This window comes from Myotis davidii, unplaced genomic scaffold (assembly GCF_000327345.1).
Source record: "Myotis davidii unplaced genomic scaffold, ASM32734v1 scaffold325, whole genome shotgun sequence".
In the NCBI taxonomy this organism is placed as follows: domain Eukaryota; kingdom Metazoa; phylum Chordata; class Mammalia; order Chiroptera; family Vespertilionidae; genus Myotis; species Myotis davidii.
In genome coordinates this window covers 314,232-338,797 of record NW_006296057.1, presented here as the reverse complement: position 1 = coordinate 338,797, position 24,566 = coordinate 314,232, and the positions used below count along the sequence as shown (strand labels likewise).

The 24,566-nt window shown below is 35.9% G+C and overlaps 1 protein-coding gene across 1 annotated transcript in view; it reads right to left on the bottom strand.

Annotated features, from left to right (window-relative positions):
• Positions 1-11,557: 11,557 nt before the first annotated feature.
• The window catches only part of CAAP1 (caspase activity and apoptosis inhibitor 1), a 28,592-nt gene continuing 15,583 nt past the window's right edge, over positions 11,558-24,566 (bottom strand). Inside the window, exons 4-5 of the mRNA XM_006770995.2 lie at positions 23,206-23,279; positions 11,558-12,985 (exon numbers count right to left, since the gene is read on the bottom strand). Of these exons, the coding sequence (XP_006771058.1) occupies positions 12,639-12,985; positions 23,206-23,279 (421 nt within the window). The 3' untranslated portion in view covers positions 11,558-12,638. The remainder of the gene's footprint in view (positions 12,986-23,205; positions 23,280-24,566) is intronic.

Sequence of the window (24,566 nt, the reverse complement as noted above, 5' to 3'; positions counted from 1 at the left end):
CTCTGTGCTAAGTGAAATAAGCCAGTCAGAGAAAGATAAATATCACATGATCTCACTCATTTATGGAATATAATGAACAACATAAACTGATGAACAAAAAAAGATGCAGAGACAGAGAAACATCGATCAGATGCTCAAAACTCAGGGGGAAGGTAGGGGAGGGTGGGGTGAGGGGGAGAGATCAACCAAAGGACTTGTATGCATGCATATAAGCATAAGTGATGGATGTGGACAATAGGGGGTGAGGGTGAGGGCAGAATTGGGGGGATGAGGGGACATTGGGGGGATAAGGACACATTTGTAATATCTTAATAAAGGAAAATATATTTTTAAAAAAGGAAAAAGGATAATTTTAATCTTTAAAAAAAATTGGTCAGGCCCAGCCAGTGTGGCTCAGTGGTTAAGCATTGACCTAGGAACCAGGAGATCACAGTTCAATTCTTGGTCAGGGCAAGCTGGGTTGCTGGGACACATTTGTAATATCTTAATAAAGGGAAAAATATTTTTAAAAAAGGAAAAAGGATAATTTTAATCTTTAAAAAAAATTGGTCAGGCCCAGCCAGTGTGGCTCAGTGGTTAAGCATTGACCTAGGAACCAGGAGATCACAGTTCAATTCTTGGTCAGGGCACAAGCTGGGTTGCAGACTCAATCCCCAGTGTGGAACGTGCAGGAGGCAGCGAACCTATGATTCTCTCTCATCATAGATGTTTCTCTCTCTCTCTCCCTCTCTGAAATAAATAAGAATATATTTAGAAAAAAAAAAAAGTTGGTCAGGTAGGGCTGGTTTAAAGTAGACATATCAACCAAGCTCATGTGGGGAGCCTCACCTCTGTTTCCTATCCACTTGGTAGTTCCGGAAGTTCTATATATAAACCTCATTTTCCTACCATTCAAAACTCTATTTTCTGATAATATTCAGCTAATAAAGGCAAACAATTTAAAACTAATTTATAATATGTGCTTATAATTGATAACTCACTGAATTTCTGTATACTAACAATGAAATATCAGAAAAGAAAAGAACAATCTTATTTACAATTGTAACAAAAAGGACAAAATACCTAGGAATACACTTAACAAATAAAGTGAAGAATCTGTACACTGAAAACTATAAGACATTGTTGAAAGAAATTGAAGACAAAAATAAATGAAAAGATAGTATATGTTCACGGATTGGGAGAATCAACATTGCTAAAATGGCTATATTACCTAAAGCAATATACATATTTCATGCAAGCTCCATCAAAATCCCAATGGCATTTTTCAAAGAAATAGAACAAAAATTTCTCAAATTTGTATGGAACCATAAAAGACCCTGAATAGTCAAAGCAATGCTGGGGGGGGGGGCAGTCAGAGTGGGGAGGGAAGGCCAGAAGCATCACAATCCCTGACTTCACACTATACTACAAAGCTACAATAATCAAAACAGTATGGTATTGGCAGAAAAAACAGACACACAGACCAATGAAACAGAATTGAGAGCCCAGAAATAAACTCACACATATATGGACAACTAAAGTTTGACAAAAAAGCCAAAAACATATAATGGAGGAAGGAAAGCCTTTTCAATAAATGGAGCTGGAAAAACATATGCAAAAGAATGAAACCAAACTGCTGACATCATACACGACAATTAACTCAAAATGGATTACAGACTTGAAAATAAGACCTGAAACAATAAAAACATGTAGAAGAAAACAAAGACACTAAACTTAAGGACCTTGTTCTCAGAGAGGTTTTAGTGAACTTGATCCCAACGGAAAGGAAAATAAAAGCAAAAATAAATAAATGGGACTACATCAAACTAAAAAGTTTCTGCATAGCCCTAACCGGTTTGGCTCAGCGGATAGAGCGTCAGCCCGTGGACTCAAGGGTCCCAGGTTCGATTCCGGTCAAGGGAATGTACCTTGGTTGCAGGCACATCCCCAGTAGGGGGGGGGCAAGAGGCAGCTGATAGATGTTTCTCTTTCATCGATGTTTCTGACTCTCTATCCCTCTCCCTTCCTCTCTGTAAAAAATCAATAAAATATATTTTTAAAAAAGTTTCTGCATAGCAAAAGACTCAACAAAACAAAAGGCAATCAACCAAAATGGGAAAATACATTTGTAAATGATACCGCCAATAAGAAGCTAATATCCAAAATATGTAAAGAGCTCAGATAACACAACAGGAAAACACAAATCTCAATAAAAATGGGCAGAGGACCTGAACAGACACTTTCCCAAGGAAAACACAGAGGCCAATAGATATATGGAAAGATGCTCAACATCACTATTTATAAGAAAAATGCAAATCCAAATCTGAATGAGACTGCACCTCACACTTGTGGGAATGGCTATTATCACCAAGACAAGAATCAGAAGTGTTGGAGAGGAGTGGAGAAAAGGGAAGCCTTGCACACTGCTGGTGGGAATGTAAACGGGCATAGCTACTATGGAAAACAGCATGGAGGCTCCTCAAAAAATTAAGAGAGATGCCATATGACCCAGCAATGCCTCTTGCGGATATCTACCCCCACATTTTGAAAACATTTATTTGTAAAGATATATGTACCTCCTACATTCATTGCAACATTCATTATTCACATTAGCCAACATATAGAATAAACAAAGTGTCCTTTGAAAGATGATTGGATAAAGATGTAGTACACGTACACGCGCACACACACACACACACAATGGAACACTACTCTGCCATAGAAATTGATGAAATACTGCCATTTGGGACAACATGGATGGATTGTTACAGTATCAGTCTAAAAAAGTGAAATAAGTCAGACAGAAAAGAACAAAAACCATATGCTTTCACTCATACGTGGGATATACAACAAAAAGCAACAAACGAACAAACAAACTCATAGACAGACAGCAGAACAGTGGTTACCAGAGTGGAAGAGGGAGCGGGAAGAGGATGAAAAGGATAAAGGGGATCAAATATATGGTGACAGAAAAAGACTGCACTACAGGTGGCAAGCGCACAATAGAGTATACAGCTGTTGGATCATCAAGTTGTATACATGAAATTTATACAATGTAACTAACCAATGTCACCTCAATAATTTAATGCTATAAAGAGACTGACAACTCACAACATTTAAACACGTGAGGAAGAACCATAATTTAAAGATTCCCGAATTCCCAATCAATGCACCTAATACAGACTCATTTTAGGGCCCAAAAGCTATTAGCAAAGTGCCCGTCCTTCACTAAAGGCTAGCATGGTATTTAACAGCATCAATTAACACTAACGCACAGATGGAAATATGAAAACTGAGTTCTTACAGTTGTCATATGTTGACATAACCATGTTCTATACCAGGATGGAATGATTCACTCACTCAACATGGAAAAGAGTAAGTTATTTAAGGCAGATTTTTTGCCATAGGTTAAAATTCACATTAACTTCTGAGAAAGGATCTACACATTCGGTGAGGAAAGATGGCATCTTAAGATATATTTAAAACAGAATAGCCAATTGTATGAATACGTATTTAAAAAACAAGCAGGGATGATTACATGTCCTCCACAGTTTCCTCTCCCTGCTGTATTTATAGTAATTGTCTTTGGTTCTTTCTCTTGTGACTACAGCAGCAGCATGATTAGCCTAGTGTGCAGCTAAAACCTTTTTGCAGGCTTCGGAATGTATAAGTATTCCATTTACATTTTTAATGTGAATGGCAAGAACTATAAAACATGAAACTTGTCCCAACAAATGCAATATTTTAATATTTAAATCTGGCTGTAAATAAGATAAACATAATAAACACTTTTATCATATTACATATTTGTCATATAAATAAACACAGAGGTTTATATAACCATGTATAGGCCAAAGGACTTCATAATCAGATTTTAATTTGATATCTTAGTGTTTTTGATATTATATTCTCTTCTGCCATGCTTACTAATAGAAAAATCCCACAGATAAGCTATTACACAGGTGTTTAATACCCCAAAGGTTATTTTATAGCTATCAGCTACTTCAAAGGACAGAGGGGAAAACTTTAGGTGGTAGTATGTACTGATACGTTCTTAATCTCATCTCAGACAGAGGGTTTTCATTTGTGTCTTTCCTTGTTTATTTTGTGAGCATGTTATAATAGACTAATAAATGTGATAGGAAATAATACCCTATTTCTATTAAGGTGGTGATTTTAATTACACTAAAGATAGAATTAAAAAATATGTTTTATCCTCACCCTATGACATATCTACTGATTTTAAAGAGAGGAAGGGGAAGGGTGATAAAGAAAGAGGAACATTGATGTGAGAGAGAAACATCAATAGGTTGCCTCCTACCATGCCCCAGGCCAAGATTGAACCCAAAACCTAGGCATGCGCCCTCACCGGGAATCAAAACCACAACCTTTTTGGTGTATGGGATGACACTCCAATCAAGCCAAATGGCCATGGTTAAAGATAGATTCTTATTAAAAATCCTACATCAGCCCTTGCCAGTTTGGCTCAGTGGATAGAGCATCGGCCCTCAGACTGAAGGGTCCCAGGTTCGATTCCGGTCAAGGGCATATACCTCAGTTGTAGGCTGGATCCCTGGCCTGGGTCAGGGCATGATCAGGAGGCAACCAATCAATGCGTTTCTTTCACATAAATGTTTCTCTCTATATATCTCTCCCTTTCCCTTCCACTCTCTCTAAAATTCAATAGAAAAATATCCTCAGGGGAGGATTAACCAAAAAGAAAAATAAAATCCTACCTCAAATGTATTTAGAAGGAAAAATCAGTTACCTACCAAAACATGTAGTCAGTACTCTCTTGGACTTTGAGAAGATGGGTTCGTTCCAGACTGAGAAGATATACTAAAACAGAAGAGTGACAAATAAGTATAAGCTGTTCAAAGAAAAAAACCAATCTTTTAAAACTTCTAAAGAGTTTTAAAATGTTAAAATACTGGTCCTTTGAATCTATAATACCATAATTTTATATAAATGAGTTTTAGTCTTAATAGATTTTTAAAAAATCCTTAAACTGACATGAACTATTATACCTAATGATGCTATATTCCTTTGCTATTAAGGAGCAGAACTTATTTTGCCTTCAGGCTAACAACTGCTCCTACCAAGTAGAATAAACAGGCTTTGGTTTTAAAATTTAAAGAAAATAACAAAAAAAACTTAAGAAAGTCTTGTCATAATTAACAAAATAATTTAAAGAATACATATTTACAAAATAATTTAAAGAATACATATTTACAAAATAATTTTTAAATAATTCAGTAAGATATTTACATATAAATTAGTTCTCCTTGATATACAATACATTATTATTTGTATATAATAAAGACTGAATACATATTTTAAGATGAAAACACATGAGTATCCTGGGAAGGTAGTGGTACCAAAAGCTTTTTTAATCTCTCCAATTCCCTACATAAACAAGGCAGAGCAATAGAAAGAAAAACAAAAACCCATGGACAACATAACACTTAAAATAAAACAAAATATAGGTATATCCCATAACTCCCAAATATAAGCATGTTAGAAGAAACCACCACCCAGTCATAGGATCTTCGTAATATCAGCACTACTGTAGGGGAAGCCAAAGGGACGCCAACTGGGCATCTAATAGGCCTGATTCTAGGAGACCCAGAATTAGTAGAAGTGATAGCAAACCAATCTGAGACTACCGAAACTGGGAGGGGCTCTGCCTCTAATCAGAGCAGGTGAATGCAAGGTGTAAGGTCTGAAAAGAGCTGGATCAGCCTACCCGCTGAGAACTCCCGGAAACTGGCCAACCAGGGGGCCCTTCCAGGACAGAGTCCCACACAAAGAAGAATCAACTGGTTATTGAATCAAAATGAGCAGGATAGAGAAGTCCAGGTAAACGTGGGGGAGGAGGAAAGTCAGGCAAACTTAGAAAGCAAGGACAATGTTTTGAACATTAGAGTACAAAAAGACAAGTGAGCATTAATGTAGAAAAAACAAACTGAACCAGGTCCTTCTAAAAGGTCAGAAAAATGGGCTTCACATAAAAATAAGGTACAAAAGTATTAAAGTCAAATCCTATGCACGATTGTTATAAAAGATAATGAGCAGAATAATATCTCGACCGACAATACAAGCAACCAGAAAGACAGACCCACAGAACATATCAAAACTACTACCTTGTACTTTAAAATGAGATTAACATTATTAAGAAAATGATACAAATCCTTAAAACAACATGAACTGGAATTAGATATGAAATAACTCAGGGAAGAATGAGAAAGAAAAAGAATCATTTCAGAAATAGAAACTAACATAAAAGGAACATAAGAGTGAATAAATACTAGTACAACAGATAGTACCTTAAGAGAATTAGGTGAAAAATGAAAAATTTTAAACTCAAAATGAGAATAACAAAGATTCACAAGAAAGTGACATACATATACAGTATTGAAGATAGTCAAACCCAATGTAAATTATAAGAAAACCAAAGCAAGAGATAAGAACAAATACTATAATAATTCAAGTAAATGTTCTTGAAATTAAAAGGAAAAGGATGTGAAATGATATAATCAGATAACATACTGCATATCTGAGAACATAAACAACAAATAACTAACATCAACACATATTTTACTAAAAGTTACTGGAGTGAAAGAAGAAAAATACATGACCGCCTGCATAACCGAGTGTCATTGCCTGCTGCAAGGATCGCTTTCTCACCTGCTGTCATCCTTGTCCATCTTTCTCTCACACCTTCCCATTTATGACCAAGATTCTCCATTAAATTCAGAGTTAGAAAAAAAACACACCTCTTAATATTGAGAAAGCAAAAACAGGTTAAGGAATCAAATAACATCTGCTTAAACAAAGAATACTAAATACCACATTTGCCACTGTTCCCTCATCAAAGTCCTCCAAAATAACAAGTATAGATATTGAAAGGACTAACCCATTTAGATCAATAGACAGATTGGTTAAGAAAATTTTGGCAGTTGAAACACAAATAATTGAGGGGAATTGACCTCATTGATGAAGAAGGTTCAACCCAAGGGGGCCTACAGGAAACCAAGAAGCAACTTGATTCTAAACACAAATCCCAGCGAGGTTCAGTAACGAAGATCCCACATTCCTCCAAAGATAGAATACAGTGGGTGAAACATGAAAGCTGGTCTTCATTCCTCAAGGCCACAGGCATCAACTCAGGCATACCACGTGGAGTTAAGGGCAGGGTTAGCTATGAAAATACGAGGAGTCAGTAAAAAGCCTTCAGAGTGAACTGTGGATAGCCTCAGCCAGCCCGAGGGAAAGTGAATTCTACCAATTAATGAGCCTCATTCACAAAGAGAGCTCTCAATCAGCTTTTTAGTGTCTTACTCATATATACATACACATACATACACACATGCATACACACACACATACATACATACATACATGCATACATGCATACATACATACGAAAACAGCCAAACATCACCAAAGAGTTAAGGGAATTTGAGAAACATCAGATAGAGAGGAAAACAAGAAAAAAATTAACTTGAAGGAACTAGAAGGCAAAAAGTAGAAGACAACTTGAAAATAACCACTAAAATTAACATCCTCAGAGAGGTAAAATGTTACATCCATGAAACTAAAAAGCAAAAGGCCAGGGCGAGGGCCAAGTAGGCAGATTTAGCTGGTAAAGAAAAACAACGAGCTCTCTGTGATTCAGGCAGCTTATTACTTGCATAGACAATGAAAAAGAGAGTAGTCAAAGGTGCCCAGTCCCCACGGTCCTTGTGCAGGGTAATGACAAAGTAAAAGATGAAGAGGATTGATGGGACACTGTTGCTGAAGAGCTAAGCAATTCATAGCCTGCAGTGGTGCCCTACGTGGGGCAAGACAGTCTCAGATCTCAGAGAAACCAGAGGCAGATGGGAAAACTGCCTCAAGATATCCTCTGCAAGACAGCGAGTCCCTCTCAAGAAAAAAAGGCAGACGAGAAAATGTTGTGATGGGTCCTGACAAGATTGCCTCTCTGGCCATGTTTCTGGGAGGACCTCAGGGTGCTGCTCCAAGGCTAAGGCTGGTCAGAGGTCATGCTCTGCCTGCATGGCCCAGGCCTCACAAGGTATGTGCCAGATCCCCAAGACACAGGATGGAGCCATTGCCCTACACACCAAGAGCACAATGCTATTTTTAAAAGGAAACATTCAGAGATCAAAACACAAAAAGGCCTTTTGGATAGTAAAAATAAGTTTGGAAAAAATGTTAAAAAATAAAAATATGATAGAAAAAATTTTTTTAAATCATTGAAAGAACTGGAAGAGAATACTGAGAATATATGTAAGAAAGTAGAAGAAAAAGGTGGAAAATAGAGACAATAAAAAATAGGGAGCATTTGAGATCTTGCTTTCTGGAAATTAAGTTTGGCTTAAATAAACTCTTAACAATTCAAAAAAAATAAATTAAAAAACCAGGCCTAGATATCAATATCTTAATGAGCTCCAGAATAACAGTAGAGGGAACTCATCCAAGAAGCAATGTTTAAAAACTTCCCAGAACCAAATGACATAAAAATTTGCCCCTGAAAGAGTACACCTTCAATGAAGGAAAAAAGATCCAACAGTTTCTGATTTGAGGACTAGGACGGAGCCTGGAGAAAAGGTGAATCTGATCATTTCTAGTGTAGGCTCCCCTGCACTTACCTGGCGGGGTTTTCACATGGCCAGGGTATAAGGCAGGAAAATATCTTTTTAAAAAAAAAATCCGTCCTCTGACACATCATCAATTAATTTCAGAATACTGGGAATAATGATAAGCTCCTAACAGCTTCCAGAGAAACAAACAGGACACATATAAGTAAACAGAATCAAAATAACAAATGACTTCTCAACAGATTTGGTGCAAGTTGGAGGCACCAGTGCAATGCTGGAAAATTCAGGACAATGACGTCCACCCTGAAACATTCAGAGTTTCAATTAAGTGTATGGATAGAACGGAGCCGTGCGAGTCACACCAACCAGTCCCGACAACCCGGGCATGTGCCCTGTCCAGGAATCTAAGTGCAACCTCCTGGTTCATAGGTCGACATTCAACCACTGAGCCACACCTACTGGGCATATTTCCATCCAAGGTTACACAGGTGGTTTAGACAGAATCAGGACCTTCTCCCTGAACTCTCACTCTTTTCATTTAACTCCACTCTTTTTATTGTATCGCAATGCTTTTATTAATTTAATTTTTATTGATTTTAGAGAGGAAGGGAGAGAAGGAGAAACATCCATTGATGGCAGGCACTCTGACCAGGGACCAAACCCCCAACCTTTTTGTGTACAAGAGGATGCTCCAGCCAACTGAGCCAGGAGCCTGAGCTGCATCACAATGCTTTTCAAAATGATTAAATATCAAGGAAATGTACTTGAGTTCCCACTAACATATTCATTAGTATTTTTTGTTCTAAAAAGGGAGTGTACTTGAAGATAAAATCTAGTAGTTTTAAGTTAAAGCATATTAGTCTTTTACTTTTTAAGAATTAAACAGGTACAATAGAGGAAAAAGTATAACTGAACTCTCTTTTCCTACTTTTTATGATGGAACAGAACTGTGAAATTTTAAAACTTTTAGGTTGCCAGCTATATTTGGCCCAAATTATGGGTTCACCCCAGCTTTATCTACCTTGAAAACACTATTAAAAAATAAATACAGTGTGGGGCAAAAGTAGGTTTACAGTTGTGAGTATGCAAAAGTTTATTCTTGTATTATTTATTATTGTATTATTTTCCATAGAATTAACTGTAAACCTACTTTTTACCTACATCATATTTTGTCACAAATTGTTATTTCTGTTCAAATGACTTTGAACACCTCTACTCAGATAGCTAATCATGCCCTGGGATCTAATAATTTATTGAAAATAGGTTTTGGTAACAAGATATATTTTTAAAGGATATATTGTCTGGTAGTTTTAAGGAATTGATGGTGCTCAACAAAAGGATTTGAGTTTAGGTGATTTTCCATAATTAGTATGTTACACAGGTAATGTGGTAATAGGTTTTTAGGATATATCTTAGTGTGTAAATTAGCAGGAACATCAAAAAGTGGGCCAAGGTCTAGTGCAGAGGACCCCATTATTATCAGTTGCCACCTATCATTCAAGATTTTGGCCAACTTCCTAGTCAAATGGACTGCTTTAAATGGAAAATTAGGCTGCCAAATTTTTTCTTTTAATTAATGGAACATTGTCTAGAAATCTTCCTTACCTTGGCAAAGGAAGGAGGAATGAGATATAAAAGGAAGTAGCACCCTTTTAGTCAGTCTATTCTACGCTTAAATCTATACTGTAACATCTTTGAGTTTAAGATTCTGAAGAAGACTAAACACCTTAAAGGTAATCAATAAATACCTGTGAGCAGATGATTTAAATAACAGCATCAGATCAATATATGTTATTTTCTCATTACTTAGGCATGTCTAGAGCAAACTTATCCCTGTTCTCTAAAGCCATTCATTTTCAAAAAGCTCTGTCTTTCAACATTAAAAAAGAACAAGATAAAAAGTTGCTTTTCTAAGTAGGACTCTCAGTAACCTCTAATTTGCTCAGCTCATTCCACCTCACACATACCAACTCTACTCAAATGTCCTCTAACCCGCCTGCACGCTGAATAGAGCACACAATGCTGAAGGTGGGGACTTAATCAGCTACACAAAACTCAGGCCTTTTCCTACTCCCATATGTTTAATCACACACATCATCAACTGCATTTTATAATTAGTAGCAGCATTATTACAGTTTATTATGCAGTATTTTACCATTTTAACTTTTAGTGTAAGTTGACAGAAAATGTTACTATAATCAATGCTTTTTTTTTCTTAAAGCAGTTTACAAGAAACCATATTTAAACCACTACTTAAACCATATTCACATTTACCAGCCTAAGAGAAGCTTTTCAAATGATGCAGGCTTCTCGCTTCACCAGAAAGATTCAGGGAGAAAAAACACATGACAAAGTTATTTATTGTTTAGGAACAAAAAGAATTTATAACTGCAACTCCAATGTTCCATAAATACTCCCTATTTCTGTAAGTCACCTTCTAAAATCCTATATAATAAAAGCCTAATATGTAAATTGTTCCCTCAGGCGGTCGTTCGACGAGGAGACCAGGAGTTTGACTGCTGGGGCAGCGTGGAACATGGTGGGTGTTGGCAATGCGGTGCTGGCAGCAGGCGGTAGTGGAGGTGCTGCTGGCCCTGATAAGCCCCGATAAGCCCCAATAAGCCCCCACGAGAGCAGGACCGCAGCAGGATGGTGGAGCAAGTGAGTGGGCGGCGCAAGGTCAAGGCAGGTGTGAGCGGGGGCCCAGGTGCTGCCCAGAAGCCAGAGGTCAGCTGGAACCTGCCCTTCCACGCCAGATGCTCGCACTTCTATGGCCGGCCAGGCCTAGGGACTGCACCCATGCAAAATTTCATGCACCGGGCCTCTAGTATATATATAATTAAGCTGGCTATAAAACAAACCCTGAAAGTTTAGTGTCTGAGGAAAATCCTCATAGAATATTTGGAAAGCGTGGCTTATACATAAAATACATTATAATTGTGAGCAACTATAAAAACAACAGTTCAAGATTTATATTTTAGGAAAAAAAACACAATTTATTTTAAATTAAGCATCTCTACCTATATGTATTTTGGTATCAAACAACTACAATTAATGATGGGGTAAAATGCATCCATAACTATTAGTTATTTACAAAAACTATACAAAATTAGATTAATTATAACATCGACTTATCAAAGCTTCCTGAAATTAATTTTGCTTTTGGAAAAGTATCAAAAGTCTTCAAATTCAGAGTGACAGTCTTTTTTATTTTTAATTCATGGAATTATAGCACATCAGATCTTCAAGCAAAAACAACAGACGAACATCTCTATGATAAAATATTCTCCTCTTCCCGATAGCTTGGAATGAAAATGAAAACGTGTTCCCTTTTTAGTGAAGAAAAACACTTCAACAAAGTGTCCAATAAAAATCAAATACCTGTCAGAATGGCTTGTCTATTGGAACTAAAGCTGGACAACTACTCTACATTATTAAAAACTGACTTACATTAAGTCCTTTTTTTCTTTATTAAATAAGTTTTTCTCAGACATTTCAGATCTCTAAGCCTTACAGTAAAAGATGTTACTCGGTTTTTACTAGTAAATCCATAACTAGAGAAGGTATATATCTTCAAGATAATACGTATTTTCAAGGTGCATATGAGCATAACTAAAATTCTTCAATTGTTAACAAATCTAGGAGCACTAATTTAATATTTCATTGCAAAATATAGGTGGTCTTAAAAGCAACATGCTTAGTCAATTTTTCTTAAGCTTTTAGGCTTGGTACCAAAATATTTAAAAATTAAGAAAAAAATTACCATGACTCTGCTAATGGCTTTTCAGATATTAATCTGCAGACAAGCTAAAATACTATCTAACAAAGTATCCAATTATCTAACAATATTTGTCATGAACTCATAAGACAATAACACATATATAATATAAAAGTAACATCAACAAAAATAGCCATAGGTATTTTAGGTCTAGATTGAGTTTATCTAACAAGGGTTACATGAGAAATATCATGTAAGACCCAAATAAATTTCAGATACAAAGTCATATCATGTGGCTTTGTTCAAACACACCTAAAATTCAGGTTCAAATTAAATAACTAGGCTGGCTTTTTTATATCACCGGCTTTCATCAGGGCTTTAATGGCTCTTGCCCTCATCTCAAGTTCTAGGAGCTCCAGCTGCTGTGCAGAAGGCTGAACATCTTCTGGTGGAGGAACAGTGAGGGTAGCTGCTTTGGGCTCCTTTGGGCTAGACTCTGCCAGTCCCAGAATCTCATTCACACTTTTCTCAATGTCTTTCTCCAGATCATCTATCTGACCAGCTTCACTCTGGACTGTATTTTCTGGGACCTCAGGAGCAGCTGCCTCTTCATTGCATGGGCCTTCTATGTCGCTGTCATAAGCATCTGCATTTATACTGAGAACATCACTATCTTCCCCTTTGCCTGTAACAAACAAAAAAAGTGGGAAAGAACCATGTTATCTGATTGCCTTAGTCAAAATTTCCTATTTATGCTTAACGGGCTTCTTTGACCCACACCTCCCACCATGGAGTCCCAAACATATTCTATAATTCCCCATCCCACTGACTCCTCCACTTTGAAAACATATAATTTAATGTAAAATTTAATGTATTTTTCATTCCAATTTAAAACATGTAAGCATTGGGAAATTTATACCATCATATGGAGTTCTGTGATTTTTTTTCCTAAATAAAATATCGTAAAACTTTACACCACAGTGAAGCTTCTACATTACAAATTGAAAACTGACATTGGAAACCCTTTGGGGATAGGGCACTGCTGATTATTGAAGCAAAATGCCATTCTAGAAAGAGTTTAAAATACTTTGCTTTATAAACTATAAAAAAAGGGGAAAAATCATTAGTAAGCGGGACCCCATGCACACTGCAATTACCCCAAATCTTTTCATACGCTTTTCAAACACTTTGTTCTAAACCAATACATTAAAAGAGAATGCCTACAGCCATTTTCTAAGATAAAATACGTTTTCATCAAGGATTTTAATTAATAAAGTTAGTACACCATAATTTTTTAAAATGCATTTGTTATAAAACTTCTATAACTGATGACAAGTGAATATAAATGCAGATTATAGCTCTCAGCCCCTTGGGCCTTGGACATCACTCAAATCCAGGTGTCATTTACAACTCTGAGTGCTCATTTACACCTTCAATTTATTTATCTTTTAAATTCTAATATATTTTAAATGTTATGATCCCCAAAATGTTAACTTTCTTAACTTCCTTATGATAAGGAAAACTTATTTACAAAACAGGTTGATCAATGAAGAAATTCTGATAATAGAAGGGATCAGCTTCAAAAGTCAAAGAGACATCATTTAGAAGAGGTATTTTTCATAATCCAAAGGACACAAAAGGACCAATAAGTAAAAGTTACATAAATGCATGCAGACTATAATTCAATATAGGAACAATTTTACCAATTAGATAGTCAGGATGATACGGAGGGGATGAAGCAGAAAGCGTTAATGACAACAATAATGATGGTAGAAATACTTACAAGAGCTAATATTTATTGAGTACTTACTATTACTAAGCACTTCTCTATAACTTTTATGCCAAGATAATATTAGACACTCATAATTATTTCTTTTCTTTTCTTTTTTTAATTGTTTTATTGCTTAAAGTATTACAAAGGGTATTACATATGTGTCCTCCCCCCGCCCCCCTTGACAATCCCCTTAGACACTCATAATTATTATCCCCATTTCATAAATGAGGAAACTGAGGGGCAGAGAGTTTAAGTAACTTCGTTCACAAAACTAAAATGGCAGAAGCAAAGTCAAACCTGAGTATATTTTGAAAATCTATACACTTAAACATTCTATTCTGCCTCCCAGATCTTAACAGAATCAGAATGACCACAAGCTTCATAGATTAGACTGTTGATTCAGGCTGAGTATATCTTCTTCTCATAGGTCTCTTAAAGCCACCTGAATAAATACAATAAGTAAGATACATAGATCTACAACGTATGCGTAAATATGAATAAATAATGAGAATGAAAAGACAAGCCACAGACTGAGAGAAAATATCTGCAAAACACATCTGATAAAGGAATGAAATCCAAACTATAGAACTCTTGAAACTCAAAAATTAGAAAACAAACATCCCAATTTAAAAATAGGGAAAAGATCTGACGAGACAAGTCACCAAATAAGATATATGGATGGCAAAGCATATGAGAAGAAAATCAACATCATATGCCATTAGAGTGTTACAAAATAAAACTAGATACCATTACACACCTATAACAACAGCCAAAATACAAAACAATGGAGCACCAAATGCTAGCAAGAATTTGGAACAGGAATTCATTCATTGTTGGCGGGAATGTAAAATGGTGTGGCACTTTGAAAGACAGTCTGACTGTTTCTTACAAAACTAAACTTGGTATTTACCCAGAGTTACAATTATGTCCACACAAAAACCTGCCTACAAATGATTGTAGCAGCTTTTATTCATGACTTGGAAGCAAAAAAGATGTCCTTCAATAGGTCAGCAGATAAACAAAGTGCAGTACATTCTTTTATTTAGCAACAAAAGAAATGAGCTATCAAATCACAAAAAGACATGGAAGAACCTCAAATGCACATTGACAAGTGAAAGAAGCCATTGTAAAAAGACTACATACTACATACTCTGTGATTCTAGCTGTATGATATCCAGAAAAGACAAAACTAGACAGTAAAAGATGGGTGGTTCCAGGAGTCCGGGGGAAGGATGAAGAGGAGAAACTATACTCTAATGGTACTGTAATGGTGGATACATGTTATTATAGAGTTATCAAAAGCCATATAATATAAAACCCTAGGAATGACCCCTAATGTAAACGGACTTTAGTTAATAACAATGTTTTAATACTGACTCATCAATTATAACAAATTTTCCACACTAATGCAAGATATTATAAGGGAAACAGGGAGAAGAGGTGGTGAGTGAGTGAGTATATAGACACTCTAAAGCTATTTCAAAAAACTAAGAAATAATAATTTTTCCTTTGGATTTGTGATCTATCACTCACCCTTCCTCTCTCTTGGGCCACGCCACACTCCCTCTGTACACTCATGGGGGAGGATCATGCCCAATCACCTCCCTTTATTTTGTAACAATGTTTAGCCACAACATAAACTAGATAAAAAGTCTCAATGGCTTGAAAACAGAACTTTAAATTTTATCACACTGAGCAATTTAGAAAATTGCTGTCACTGCAATGGAAAATGATCAGAGATTCCCTACGCCCAGGCCTTTTTCAACCTTCAGTCCCAATCCTCTCTCTCAGTTCTGCTCTACCAATCAGATCTTTTATTATTATTATTAATAAACTAGTAGCCCAGTGCATGAAATTCATGCACATTAAAAGGGAATTAATTGCCCTAACTGGTTTGGCTCAGTGGATAGAGCATCGGCCTGTGGACTCAAGGGTCCCGGGTTCGATTCTGGTCAAGGGCATGTACCTTGGTTGCAGGCACATCCCCAGTGGGGAGTGTGCAGGAGGCAGCTGATCAATGTTTCTCTTTCATTGATGTTTCTAACTCTCTATCCCACTCCCTTCCTCTCTGTAAAAAATCAATAAAATATATTTAATAAAAGGGGGGGGGAAGAAACAATAATTTTTAAAAAATTAAAGTCTGTTATCTGTAAGCTCAACATAAATCAATAATATGATGTGGCAACCAAAACTGCTAATTAAATCATAGACTAATGGTCAGGGATGTGTAAAAGGGTCAGGAACTGATAACAAAATCTGATTGCAAGCCTAATGTTAGCTATCTTTCCTTTGGTAGGAGCACTTCTACACAAGAAAGCACTTTTCCCAATGAACTAGATAAAAGCAGAGGATTCAGAGGGGATCCAAACATCTGATGACGGTTTGGAGTTTGTGACCGCCGAAGCAGCTGCCCTTAGAGTATGTTTCGGAGCCAAAGAAATAGAATGTTTAAAATGGGTATAATAAAAAAACACAAAAACACATGAAAATTAACACTTCTCTCAAAATACTGAGTCAAGTTATTTGTAATTTCATTCTTGACAAAACACGTAAGGCATTATGCATCTAAAAGCCTTGCCAGTTTAGTTTATTATTTTTTAAATCTAGAAAAGTATCATATTTAATTGCAACAGAGGGGCTTTCAAAGGGTACAAAAACAGTGTGGGCTAACAGCCATAGAAAATGTAATTTTCACCCTTTCATTTAACTACTACTCATAGAAAGAGACAAATTAAAAAGCAGAGAGTTAGAAAAAAATTAGATTTAAAAACACAGGGAGATCCTGGACAGTGTAGTTCAATTTGTTGGGAATCATCCTATGCACCCTAAAGGTTGCCAGTTCAATTCTGGGTCAGAGCACATGCCCAGGTTGTGGGCTCGATCCCAGGAAGGTGGTTCAGGATTTATGTCTCACTCTCACTCTCACTTTGATGTTTCTCTCTCTCCCTTCCTCTCTCTCTAAAAATCAATTAAAAATCTTTAAAAAAAAATAAAATAAAAGGAGGGATGATCCCATATGGTGTTATTGTTGGTAATAACTTGTGAAAAGCTCAAAGGAATGAGAAAAGAAATGTAAATTCTTAAGTTGCACTGATGGTTACACTACTCTTTGCTTCACCAATTGTCGAAGTGGACAGCATTTTCCCAGAACAGTGTCTGAAATCCTTTAAAGAAGTTAACTCCTTTTGAGAAGCTGCATTCTGTGAATACAGCTGACCAAGGAGGCAACTAGGGTTAGGAAGAAAGGAATTAGACTTAAACTTTGCCAGTGGTACATATGCTTCTCTGCTTCCGACACCAGGCAGCCCTGTAACACTTTCCTCCCAGTATCGCTCAGCTTTCTAGCGCTCATGCCTGCAGTATAGATAAACAAAGGAAGAGGCAGCACAAAACATCTGCCAATCCAGAGAGTTACTCGGCAGTGCGTACATGGTAGGCATGGAAAACTCTTGGGTCTACCAATGCTGCTTAATTAGCTGATAATCTTTATTCTCTTCTTTTACAAAGCAATAGAAGTTTCTCTGGTGGCATTTTTCTCTACCTTTTAAATTTTATATAAATGTATTTATTCTTTGAGCTATTGGCTGTGAAGTTCTTTTTAGCAAAATTCAACATTAAAACTGCAAATTCATTTCTTTTTATTCTAATCCAGCCGTGGGCAAACTACGGCCCGCGGGCCGGATCCGGCCCGTTTGAAATGAATAAAACTATTGAAAAAAAAGACCGTACCCTTTTATGTAATGATGTTTACTTTGAATTTATATTAGTTCACACAAACACTCCATCCATGCTTTTGTTCCGGCCCTCCGGTCCAGTGTAAGAACCCATTGTGGCCCTCGAGTCAAAAAGTTTGCCCACCCCTGTTCTAGTCCCTCTACTTACTCAGTTTTGCCTCCCCTAGTCAGTACTACCTTAGAACAACAACAACAGCACCAACAGGAAAGAAAATTAATTGGGTTTTTCCATTTATCCCTCACTTTAAGGATTCAATGGTCTCATGTACTTTTATATTTAATACCTTTACTAAACAATGGCAATGTTATTTTACCCTTTTTAAAAATATATATAATTTTTAAGAGATGAAGGGAAAGGGATAGAGAGAAACATCGATAGAGAGACACAGCTGTCTCCTGCAAGTGCCCCTCACTGAGGATCGAGCCCGCAATCCAGTCATGTACCCTGACCAGGAATTGAACCATGACCTCCTGATTCATGGGCTGATGCTCAACCACTGAACCACACCCGCTGGGTGCATTTTTTCCTTATTTAAAGTCTAATTTTCAATCTCTTAAAGCTCTTATTAAGAAGATAATTCACTAACTCATGAAATAGAAAGCCAAAATATAATTGCATGAGGCAACTACATTTTTTTAAAAAAAATACATATTTTATTGATTTTTTTTAAAATATATTTTATTGATTTTTTACAGAGAGGAAGGGAGAGAGATAGAGAGCTAGAAACATCGATCAGAGAGAAACATCGATCAGCTGCCTCCTGCACATCTCCCACTGGGGATGTGCCTGCAACCAACGTACATGCCCTTGACCGGAATCGAACCTGGGACCCTTCAGTCCGCAGGCCGACGCTCTATCCACTGAGCCAAACCGATTTCGGCAGCAACTACATTTTTTAAAAAATAATATGTCAACCTGGGACCCTTCAGTCCGCAGGCCGACGCTCTATCCACTGAGCCAAACCGATTTCGGCAGCAACTACATTTTTTAAAAAAACTAATATGTCAAATTATAATGCTGTATATCTGAAACTTACAAAATGTTATAAAACAAGAGATTTTCAATCAGTGAGCTGCAAGAATTTTTGAAGCATACAATACCTGACTATTTAGTCAGGGGCACTGACCTCTTTTCCCTTAGATTGTCAAATAAAAAAATGACAACAGCCAACACAACAATAGCTGTCCAACGTGAATAAATGAAAATTATACCTTTTTCTTCTGTGAGACCGGGGAAAAAATATAATCTTTTTGGTGTGCCGCAGAATTTAGTAATTAATATATGTGTGCCATGAGATGAAAAAGGTTGAAAATTGCTGTTAAAAACCAATGTTATCTGAATAAAAAAGAAAAAGTGGCCAGATCTGAGCATAAGCACAACAAAAGTGCCTGAGAAAACTAATGTAAAAGATTCAGAATAAGATGTAGTACACACAGTATTGATTTCGATAATTTTATATGCCATATGGTTGCATATTTATTTTTATGATTATACTCATATGTATGCATTCCAAGGAACCATCATATAATTTAAAGACATTTTAAATCAAGTATCTTTTCCTCTAACAGAATAACAAAATGCAGAGTTAGAAAGAAATTGTGTATTTCATCCTGCTTCCATTAAACAACTTAAGAAACCGGTTATTATGCACTCTTCCCAAGTGAAGACACTGCACTAGGCACTGGCGTTTACAGAATCTGAAGCTAGAAAAGAACTTCAAGATCAAGGCCAAACAGCCAGACATTTACTCGAGTCAGCTCTACAACAGTGTCACCAAGTGGCCGTTTATTATAACCTGTTTTCAAACACCTTCAGCAACAGGAATGTATTTCAGAAGGCAGCCCACTGCATTTTCTGTTACTTGTGATTATTTGAAATATTCAAATGACAACTTTATCTGCTGGCCCTATTTTTATTCTCAAAAGCAATATAGATGAAGCCTAATCACTCTTCCATTTGGCAGACCTTCAAATATTTTCAAGTGATTTCAACTTATCTTCAACCTAAATACCCACGTTTAACTTAGGTATTTCTCATGTATAATAAAAAAAAAATGTATCCTGCCCTGACCGATGTGGTTCAGCGATTATAGTGTTAGCCCACATACCAAACGGTCTCCAATTTGATTCCCAATCAAGGGCACACACGTGGGTTGCAAGCTGGATACCATGCTCCGGTCCTGGTGCATGCAGGAGGCAACCAATCAATGTATCTCTTTCACAATTATGTTTTGTTTTTGTTTTTTCTTTCTCTCTCTCTCCACCCTCACTCCCTCTCTTCCACTCTTTTAAAAAAAAATCAATGGGAAAGTACCTTTGGGACAAGATAAAAAAAAAAAAAAGTTTTACCCTAACAACTTCCAAGGACAAGAGCTTAATTGAAGTTACAAAGGAGAATAATTTTCAAAATTACACATATTCCCCAATTGTAAACTTTACAGCAACAATTTGAATATAGATCATTATTTTAATATTACTGAATGTCTTAAGCAAGTTTATTTAGATACATAATAGAAAAACTCATTAATATTAGCAGAGATTTGATATTTTAAAAATATTTTCTACCTTTAACAAATAGCAGTTTTTATTTTAATGACAAAACAAATAACTAATTTAGGAAATTTATATAAACCACTATTATTTTAAAAGCTGAACAATATCTTCTCAATAATACAAGCCTTGAAATCCTCCAGAAATTAACGTAAGATCTCAGGCTTGCATATGTATATGTGCATGTGTATACAAACATAGCTATGCTAAAGACAAAAAGCAAAACTATATCTGGTGTTTCTTCTACAACTGCCCTCTTGCTAAAAATGAATGACTCAGGAAAATAACCTCAACAGAATTTCTATTTTACTACAATACCAATCAATCCCCAGTAGATTATATTTATATTTCAATAATGTTTGCACATGAAAGGTGAATCTTCAGATATTAATCCTTTATTAAAATGTGACAGAAGTCAGGATATAATCTATACCCATCTTGAGCAAAACCAGTTTTATAAATGTTATTTCTTATCAACAAAATCAATAAAACCAGTACTAAACAAAGAAATGCCAATTTCAATTTAAGTAATTCATAGTTAATACTTAACAATATTTGAATATTTTAGAAGCTGAAAAAAATGAAAATGTAATTTAAATAACCTGTCAGTATCATACACCATTAATAGGTCATACAGTAAGATTTATTTTATTCTGAAAGAGCAAAGGGAAAATTCAATGCTGCTTTACATTTTGTCTACTGAACAAAGGGTTACTTTAGTAAGCAAGCTTCAATGAATTTTCTTAAACAGCCAAACCGTTAAATAAAATGACAATGCATTCACAAAAAGCATTACATTGTTTTTATTGAGCTCACTGTGAGCAAGAATAGCTAGCTGTGCAAAAAAAGTTAGAGAAAATATTAAATCAATTTTGAAAGTTTTGCATATTAAAAATAGGCCATGTTAATTCATTTAGAAAAAAGGCAATAATCTGTATTGAGCCTACCAGAATTTCTATTTCCAAGCAAGTTACTTATTAGCTGGTTCAGATTTCAGCTATACAAATATTTATCTGGGACAAGCTCTACATAATTGAATCGTCTAGGTAATTTATGTTTATCCCATTACACAATAAAACATTTTATATTTTAATAGACATTTTTCTAGAAGACTTATTTCCCTGCTTCCTTAAAAAAAGAGTTGAAATTCAGTTTAACCATTTCCTACAGATTTGGTCACAACATGAACTGTATTGCAAAATGGAACTAATGTGCTCTGATCTCAAGGTTTTTTCACCTCTGCTTACTGTCACTTACTGATGATCGTGTGTTTTTGACAGTTCTGGTGCCTCAGTGAGAACCAAAGTGGCCTATAAAACCTCCTATGCATAAAAGCTTTGTGGTATCTGGCTACTGTGAGTCCTTTTTCTCTCCCTCTTTGTCTCCATCCCTGGGTTTCAAATGACTGAAGTTATCATAAGAAAACCAAAGCAAAACAGGCTGTTGACACTGGGAAGGGAGTTCTACTGACTCCAGGTGCTTGAACATGGGAGCAGAAAAACACCTTCCCTTAGAGGGCGGCACTGGCTACTTTGTAAAATGAGGTCTCCATTCTTTCTTCCCTAGAATCAGCCTGACCACTCCAGTTTTTTTCTGTCCTTTATATGACATTCTTCTCTACACAGATGGTCTAGCAGCATAACCTCCACACCGCCTGCTCATCTGATGCAGAGTAAAAACAAAGGCAGAAGCAACGGCAATGTTGTCCAATTACACAGATAAATGGTGCGAGAGCTGTAAGACTATGACTACATTTTATGAAAGTGATGTGTGCTTTGCATTATTTATATATGGCAAATAAATGTAAATGAAAACTATGAATCTGAGTTTATGTCTGTGGGAGGTGCTCGGAAGTAATCAGAATACAAAGACATAATTTCGTCTGGCTAACAAAAAGAGGACTTCTGAAAAGCAATGGTATTCTCAAGGTCAAGCAGAAATATTTATAAACTCAACAGTACATAAGTTAGAATTACAGAATATCTAGGCTTTGCTCTCTCTATATATAAATTGAAAGAATCACAAAATTCATTATCTAACACCTTTTCAATTTGTTAATTAAGCATTAGTAACAGACCACAGTTAAAAAAAATTCTGCTTAAATAGATAACCTGATTCTCTCCATGAAATAAGTTCTTATAACTCAAGTTTTAAAAAGAAAACTATTCTAAGTTATCAAAGATTAGTTGCTTACATCATAAATATTACAATCCTCTTGGCTGCAAAAGGTTATCACTGCTCTGAAGTATTTTTAGCAGGAAAAAGGAAAAATGTGATTTTTGAGTAATAAAATTTTATTTTTACTTTCAATTTTCCCATTGAGGATGTGAAGAAACAAACAAAAAATATATATCTAAAAGATTAGCCCTATTATCTACTTGGCTCAAATAAACCACAAATTGCCACTTTACTTCTGGTAAATGGTAATGTCAAAAAATACCGACTTATAGAAAACAATAAATAAGAAAGACAGTAAACAAGGACAAGACATCTCTGCAAAAAAAAAAGTAAGTTATCCCATAAGATTTCTTTTTTCCACATACAACCCACAGCTACCAGTGAACATATCTCTGATATCTACAACTAAGGATATGTAACAGAGATCATCAAATTAAAACTATTTAAGACAACTTTCTGGTGGCCTCTGTAACTACACATCACTAAGGCAGAACCACTCTGGGGCTGAAAGGACTCATGAAATAAAGGATGTATTCTTTACTCTTTTGATCTTGAATCAAATAAACTTTTCTGTCATCTATCTGTAAAATAAGGTGAGCTGAAAATGTATTATTAGTGCTTATAATCTTCAGGTAAATGCTATATAAAAATTAAGTACTTGATTCATACCTTGTTTTAATTCCAGACCTTCAGGTTGCTTGTTCTCTTTCAGGGATGAAGAAGAATCTATACAGATGTCTTGTCTGAGGAATAAAAATAAATAAAAACAATTGTTAAAACTACAGTCAATCAAATAATATTTACAGCTCAATATCCAAGAATTAAGTTGGACACACTGAATGTTCTACACCCCCAGGGTACCATTTAGTGCAGCGGTCGCTAACCGGTGGTCCGTGGACCACTGATGGTCTGTGAGGTCCGAAAGGTTGGCGACCGCTGATTTAGTGTACTCTGGCAACTCAGAAACATGTATACAAGGGTCAGAAAGAGCAGCCCTAAACTACCACCAATTTAAGCAGTATACTTCTCTGTGAAATCAAGGGGCAAACCTAAAAGGAATGTGGAGAGAACATTGTCTCCCTTCTAATACCCTGCACAGTAGCTAATGAAGAAATAAGTTGCAGATGAATCCAATAATTTATCAAGTTCAACTGCTAGTTTAATGGGCACTTTGGAATTCAAATTATTTTATATTCACCTAATTTTGTAACCCAAATGGAAAATACATATAGATTAAGTATAAGATCATGCCCTAAAAAAGTTTTGATTCACCATGTTCTGCAACAGAGCTGCAAACTAAACTAGTGTTCCTTCTTAGAGAGTATTATATCATCTTAATATTGGTACTATAAATAGTTTTCAGCAAAAGTCAAATTAATAAATTTCATATATTCAAAATGGCTATTTTCTTTAAAATAAATACCCATTACCTTCTGAGAATTTTTATACATACACACCCTAAAACTAGTACACTAAAAGTATTTAGGAAATTTTCCTACTCAAACTATCTACTTAGTAACAACAAATTCCTTAAATAACCAAAAGATAAAGACATAATAATTTCGTTGAAAAGTTTGTAATATTCTTTCCAATCAACATAATTAGAACTTACATATTTTTTAGATATTAAAACTCTACTAATACAAGCACAAACTCAAATAGGGACTATAAAATAATTTGAATTTGGTATTATCATCTGAGAGATTTATAACTGTGATAACTGTTTTGTGTATTTCTTTCTGTCCAATGCCAGATTTTATTCTTTCACCAGAATGACTGGCAGAACTCAACAAGGATACCAATAATATTCCTTGGCAACTCGGGGCAGAGTGAATGCCAATATACTACACTAGAGGCCCAGTGCACGAATTTGTACATGGGTGGGGTCCCTTGGCCTGGCTGGCCATTGGGGCCAATCAGAAGCCACGGGAGGTTGGTTGGGGCCCGTTCAGTCTTCATCTTACTTGATATTTCAGCATCATTTAACATTATTAGCCACTCCCTCTTACTTACAACCTTCTATTCCTTTG